This window comes from Palaemon carinicauda, chromosome 40 (genome assembly GCF_036898095.1).
Source record: "Palaemon carinicauda isolate YSFRI2023 chromosome 40, ASM3689809v2, whole genome shotgun sequence".
Classification (NCBI taxonomy): domain Eukaryota; kingdom Metazoa; phylum Arthropoda; class Malacostraca; order Decapoda; family Palaemonidae; genus Palaemon; species Palaemon carinicauda.
In genome coordinates, this window is record NC_090764.1 from 2,166,933 (window position 1) to 2,174,432 (window position 7,500).

Consider the following 7,500-nt stretch of genomic DNA (forward strand, 5'->3'; position numbering starts at 1 on the left):
AATGTAGAAAAAAAAGTTATAATAGATATAACAGACTATAGATGGCAGCACCTCCTCAACAATGTCTTCAATAACAGACACAATGACAACAGCAGCGTCACCGCCTCCACCGATAATCGCCCTGGATTACTTAGCCCAAGAGGAGTCCTACCAGATATTACTCCGTAATCTCTCCGCCAGTTACCCGGACATCAACTGGGATGAGATCAACCTCCTCACCAACCTGACGGATTTCCCTGACTACGTCAGCAACTCCACGTCGCCGACTAATCTATACGAAGTGCCCACGGGCATCGTCGTGCTCCTGTCCATTTTCTACGGGTCCATCTCGCTGGTGGCGGTCGTTGGCAACTCTCTCGTCATGTGGATTGTTGCCACATCGAGGACGATGCATTCCGTCACTAATTACTTCATAGCCAATCTGGCGCTGGCTGATATTATCATTGCAGTCTTTGCGATACCTTTCCAGGTAAGGGCTTAGGAGAGAGAGAGAGAGAGAGAGAGAGAGAGAGAGAGAGAGAGAGAGAGAGAGAGAGAGAGAGAGAGAGAGAGTAGTTTGTTTGGTCTGTCTTAGTTCTTTGTTTATATTACATTACATTAAATATATACAAATACATTCACACACACATACATCCATACATTTTATATATATATATATATATATATATATATATATATATATATATATATATATATATTGCTAGCTTCGTCTTCGATTTCTTCAATCGTCCTCTTGAAGAAGCCAAAGACGAAACTAGTCAGGATTCATTCAATGTTATAATTTTCTTTGTTTTTTTTATTATTGTTTTACTCCATAGCATCATTAGTTCATGGGAATTTTATACACATACATACACACACACGCATATATATACATGCATAATATATATATATATATATATATATATATATGTATGTGTATATATATATATATATATATATATATATAGATATATATATATATATATATATATATATATATATACGTGTATATATATATATATATATATATATATAGATATATATATATATATATATATATATATGTATGTGTATATATATATATATATATATATATATATATATATATATATATATAGATATATATATATATATATATATATATATATATATATATATATACACATACATATATATATATATATATATACACATACATATATATATATATATATATTATGCATGTATATATATGCGTGTGTGTGTATGTATGTGTATAAAATTCCCATGAACTAATGATGCTATGGAGTAAAACAATAATAAAAAAAACAAAGAAAATTATAACATTGAATGAATCCTGACTAGTTTCGTCTTTGGCTTCTTCAAGAGGACGATTGAAGAAATCGAAGACGAAGCTAGCAATGATTCACCAAAGAATTTCTCTCTCTCTCTCTCTCTCTCTCTCTCTCTCTCTCTCTCTCTCTCTCTCTCTCTCTCTCTCTCTCTCTCTCTCTCTAACTGTCATGTTTGTGATGATTAGAAGTCTTTTATCAACACATATTTTCTTAAGCTCTGTTTATATATCCTTCCTCAAACATCAGTGTTTACCCTCATCAAAGATCACATCTGACCTTACATACAAAGCTATGTTTACATGGCAGGTTCTGATAGTCTGACATTTCTAGCTTAGATTTTTCTGTTCCTCTTATAATTACAATGTTTTTTTTAATGAAACTTTTATGTATGATCATTCCAGGAAATGGTGATATGACAGGATTTCATATTCTGAAAGTTTTAGCTTATATTTTTCTGTTTATCTTTTTATTGGTTGTTTTTTTTTCAGATGGGAATTTTAAATATGAGCAGTGTTGCAATGTTTTTTTTTTTTAAATGAAACTTATGTATGATCATTCCAAGAAATGGTGATATGACAGGATTTCATATTCTGAACATTCTAGCATATATTTTTCTGTTTATCTTTTGATTGATAGGTATTTTAAATGGGAATTTTGAATATGAGCAGTGTTGCAATGTTTTTTTAAATGAAACTTTTATGTATGATCATTCCAGGAAATAGTGGTATGACAGAATCTCATATTCTGAACATTTTAGCTTATATTTTTCTCTCTCTTTTTACTGATAGGTTTTTGAATGGGAATTTTATATATGATCACTGTTTTACTATCTCATACTTCATAGTTGCTATTCATATATGTTTTTCTTATAATTACTAGGTTTTATAAATGAAAATATTATATATGATCACTGTTTTACCATCTCGTACTTCATAGTTGCAATTCCTATATGTTTATCTTATCATTACTATGTTTTATAAATGATAATTTTTATATATGATCACCGTTTCATTATTTTATATATCAGTTTCTATTCCCACCTGTTTAACTAATCATTACTATGTTTTATAAATGATAATCTTACATATGATCACTGTTTTACTATCTCGTACTTCATAGTTGCTATTCCTATATGTTTATCTTATCATTACTATGTTTTATAAATGAGAATTTTATATATGATCACTGTTCCATTACCTTATACTTCAAAGTTGCTATTTCTATCTGTTTATCTTATTATTTTGTTATGTAAATAATTATTTTATATATAATCATTTGTTTGAATTATCTAATAACCAACTATTTAGTTGCTATTCATAATTTATGATAACTGTAAGATAACTATTTTCTTAATATTTTGCTGTATTCGTATCTTCCTCTACTTGAATTTTTTTTCATGTTTCCCACTTGTTGATTTCTATCTTTTTCCATCCATTAGTCCATTTTCGCATTCAATATTATCATCTAACTATTCTTCCAATTATCACATGTCTGTTTGTTAGTAATATTGTTTTAAGACATTCTTGATTTATTGTTTTCTTTTTTTAAGATTAAATTTCCTATAAAAACTTTTTTCACACCAGTTTTAGATCTGAATATGGACATTTAAAATTAAATTTGATTAGGGAAAGAAATTAACACCCATTTATAGTTATTAGCATCAAATATAAATTTATGTCATTAGCAACAGATGATACTTAATTAAATTTGATTAGGGAAAGAAGTTAACACCCATTTAAGGCTAATATTAACATCAACTATAAATTTATATTTCATTAACAGCAGACAGAATACTTAAAAAATGGCATTACAACTATATTTGTTCTATTCTTAAAGCTTTATAAGCATAATTTACTACAAAATACCTGATTTCTACATTCAAACTTCTAATAAAAGAAAATATTTATTAAAGTTCTCCATTGTGTTATTAATCTCAGCATGAATGTTATAAGCAAAGTTTATTATAAAATATCTCCTCAATTTTACATTCAAACTTTGATGAAAAAAAGTTATTTATCAAAGTTCAATTGTATTAATCTCAGCATGAAAGTTATAAGCAAAATTTATTATAAAATACCTCTTTAATTTCACATTCAAGCTTCTGATGAAAAAAAAATCATTTATTCAAGTTCTCAATTGTGTTAATATCAGCACGAAAGTTCTACCAAATATCTTTGTATCTAAGAAGAAAAACCTTCAGGGGATGTTCTGGTAGAGGGAGATTGGGGGTGGGGGGGGGGGATTGACCCCCAGCCAACCCCCTTTCATCATAGCAAGGAAACTTGAAACATTGTTTGATTACTTGTAACGACAAGCAAGCCAAACTAGGCCCGTCACCAGTCAATATTAGGGGTGATGGTATTAAGACATTATTTATGTAAGCGGATTATTGATTGGGTATTCGGTGTTGTTGTTATTATTATTATTATTATTATTATTATTATTATTATTATTATTATTATTATTATTATTATTATTATTATTATTCATATCCTTATTATTATTATTATTATTATTATTATTATTAATTTTCATTGAACTTATTATTATTATTATTATTATTATTATTATTATTATTATTATTATTATTATTATTATTATTATTATTATTATTATTATTATTATTATTAGCTAAGCCATAACACAAGTTAGAAAAGTAGGATGCTTTAAACTCCAACAAGGAAAAATAGGAAAGGGAATGAGGAAATAAACTACAAAAGTAAGGAACAATTGAAATAAAATATTTCAAAACAGTAAAAACAGTGAAATAGAAATTTCATATAAAAACTATAAACGGGGACTTGTATTAGCTTGTTCAACATCACTGAGTTATTAATTTGAATAATTAAAAGCAATCAGATTTGTACTTCTTAAAAAGCTCTGTAGACCTAGTAGAGCAATAATATTCCAGGAAATACTGTATACCAATAACAGTGTATGAGCTAAAGCCATTCCATTTCCAATTTCAGTTCCAGGCGGCTCTTTAAATATCAATTAATTAACTAATACAATTCCATTTCTAATTCCAGTTCCAGGGGGCACTTATTAAATAACGATGCGTCAACTGATACAATTCCATCTCTAATTCCAGTTCCAGGCGGCTTTCCTTAAATACTGGTGAATCAAGAAATGTAATTCCTTTAACAATTCCAGTTCCAGGCGGCTCTCCTTATATATCGATACGTCAGCTAATGGAATTCCATTTCCAATTCCAGTTCCAGGCGGCTCTTTAAATATCAATTAATTAACTAATACAGTTCCATTTCTAATTCCAGATCCAGGCGACTCTCATTATATATGAATGCGTCAACTAGTATCATTCCATTTCCAATTCCAGTTTGAAGTGGATCTCCTTAGATATCACAATTCCATTTTCAATTCCAGTTCCAGGTGGCTCTCCTTAGATATCAATGTGTCAACTAATACAATTCCATTTCCAATTCCAGTTCCAGGCAGCTCTCCTTAAATGTTGATGCCTCAACCCATACAATTCCATTTCTAATTCTAGTTTTAAGTTGCTCTTATTAAATATCGATGCGTCAACTAATACAATTGCATTTCTAATTCCAGTTCCAGGCGGCTCTTATTAAATATCGATGCGTCAACTAATACAATTCCGTTTCCAATTCCAGTTCCAGTCGGCTTTCCTTAAATATCGATGCGTCAACTAATACCATTCCATTTTGAATTCCAGTTCCAGGGGGCTTTCCTTAAATATCGATGCATCAACTAATACAATTCAATTTCCAATTCCAGTTCCAGACGGCTCTCCTTAAATATTGAGTCGTCAACTAATACAATTCCATTTTTTATTCCAGTTCCAGGCGGCTCTCCTTAAATATCGATGCGCCAACTAAAACAATTCCATTTTGAATTCCAGTTCCAGGCAGCTCTCCTTAAATATCGATGCGTCATCTTATACAATTCCATTTTGAATTCCAGTTCCAGGCAGCTCTCCTTAAATATCGATGCGTCATCTTATACAATTCCATTTTGAATTCCAGTTCCAGGCAGTTCTCCTTAAATATCGATGCGTCATCTTATACAATTCCATTTTGAATTCCAGTTCCAGGCAGCTCTCCTTAAATATCGATGCGTCATCTAATACAATTCCATTTCAAATTCCAGTTTCAAGCTGCTCTCCTTAAATATTGGTGCGTCAACTAATACTATTTCATTTCCAATTCCAGTTCCAGGCAGCTCTCCTTAAATATCGATGTATCAACTAATACAAGTCCATTTTTAATTCTATTTCCAAGCCGTTCTCCTTAAATATTGAATCGTCAACTAATACAATTCCATTTTTTATTCCAGTTCCAGGTGGCTTTCCTTAAATATTGATGTGTCTGCTAATACAATTCCATTTTGAATTCCAGTTCCAGGGGGCTTTCCTCGAATATCAACGTGTCATCTAATACAATTATTTCTAATTCCAGTTCCAGGTGACTCCTTCAATATCGATGTGTCAACTAATACAATTCCATTTCTAATTCCAGTTCCCGGAAGCTCTCCTTAAATACTGGTGCGTCAAGTGATACCATTTCACATCAAATTCCAGTTCCAGGCGTCTCTCCTTAAATATTGATGAATCAACTAATACAATTCCATATCTAATTCCAGTTCCAGGTGGGTCTCGTTAAATATCGAAGAATCAACTAATGCAATTCCATTTCTATTTTCAGTTCCAGGTGGGTCTCGTTAAATATCGAAGAATCAACTAATGCAATTCCATTTCTAATTCCAGTTCCAGGTGGGTCTCGTTAAATATCGATGCATCATCTAATACAATTCCATTTTGAATTCCAGTTCCAGGGGGTTTTCCTTAAATATTGTGCGTCCACTAATACAATTCCATTTCCAGATCCAGCTCCAGGAAGCTCACCTTAAATATTGTGCGTCAACTAATTCCATTCCCTTTCCAATTCCAGTTCCAGGCAGCTCTACTTAAATATCAATGCATCACCCAATACAATTCCATTTCTAATTCCAGTTCCAGGCGGCTCTCCTGCAGCGCTGGAACCTGCCCTACTTCATGTGCGCCTTCTGTCCCTTCTTCCAGACGGTCAGTGTCAATGTCTCGATTTTCACCCTGACCGCCATTGCCGTTGACCGCTATCGGGCTATCGTCTTCCCTCTAAACGCTCGGCCTACTAAGTTCAGAAGCAAGGTGAGTTTATGGAGTATTGAGGAAACGTTAGGCTGAATTTTGGGGGGAATGTGTTGGGATCTGGGGTTTATGTATGTGTGTGTATGTGTGTGTATGTGTGTATATATATATATATATATATATATATATATATATATATACATATATAAATGTGTGTATATAAACCTATTTATCTATCTATCTATCGATATGTATATATATATATATATATATATATATATATATATATATATACACGTATATATGTACACACATATATATACACACATATATATACACACACATTTATAAATATATATATATATATATATATTATATATATATATATATATATATATATATATGTGTGTGTGTGTGTGTGTGTGTGTGTATGTGTGTATACAGCCTCATAAAAGGCTGAAACAAGTTAAATCGTTCTAGTGTGTGTATATGTATGTTCATGTGTGTGTATATGTATGTGTATACACTCATAAAAAAGCTAAAAAAAGTTAAATCCCTCTAGAAAGCATCCTGAATAACAGACTGTACCATCTCATTGCAGGTTGTCATAGCCTTCATCTGGATCTTCAGCACAACGTTAGCCGTTCCTCAAGCGATCGCTCTGAGGGTTAAGATAATAATTGATCCTGTCACGAACGAGGAGAAACCGTTCTGTGCTTCCGTAGGTATTTCATGTATTTTGGAAAGACTAAAATGTTGTATTTTATTACAAAATGATATAAATTATATAAACTACTGTATGTAAGATCATCCATAGATGATTCATTGGTTAAATTCATCTACTGGGCTCCATATGTGCTTTCGTAGGTATTTTTTGTATTTTGAAAAGACTAAAATATTAATGTATTTTACTAGATAATGTAAATTATATAAATTATGTAAGGTAGTTCACCAAACGTTTAGCTAGGCTCCACAAGGCATTTGAAGAGCTGGAAGACCAAGGCCTACTTGGCTGAGGGCTATGAAGCGCGAATTAGGAGGAGATGAATGGAGAAGTATTGAATTAAAAGTTCAAGA

General features: G+C 31.4%; 1 protein-coding gene across 2 annotated transcripts in view; it reads left to right on the forward strand.

Annotated features, from left to right (window-relative positions):
• The window catches only part of LOC137631516 (substance-P receptor-like), a 31,609-nt gene that overhangs the window by 1,946 nt on the left and 22,163 nt on the right, over positions 1–7,500 (forward strand). For both annotated transcript variants that reach the window (XM_068363266.1, XM_068363267.1), the window contains exons 1-3: positions 1–469; positions 6,307–6,483; positions 7,025–7,144. The exon at positions 1–469 is cut by the window's left edge and continues 1,946 nt beyond it. In XM_068363266.1, coding sequence (XP_068219367.1) covers positions 62–469; positions 6,307–6,483; positions 7,025–7,144 — 705 coding nt within the window. In that variant the 5' untranslated portion in view covers positions 1–61. The remainder of the gene's footprint in view (positions 470–6,306; positions 6,484–7,024; positions 7,145–7,500) is intronic.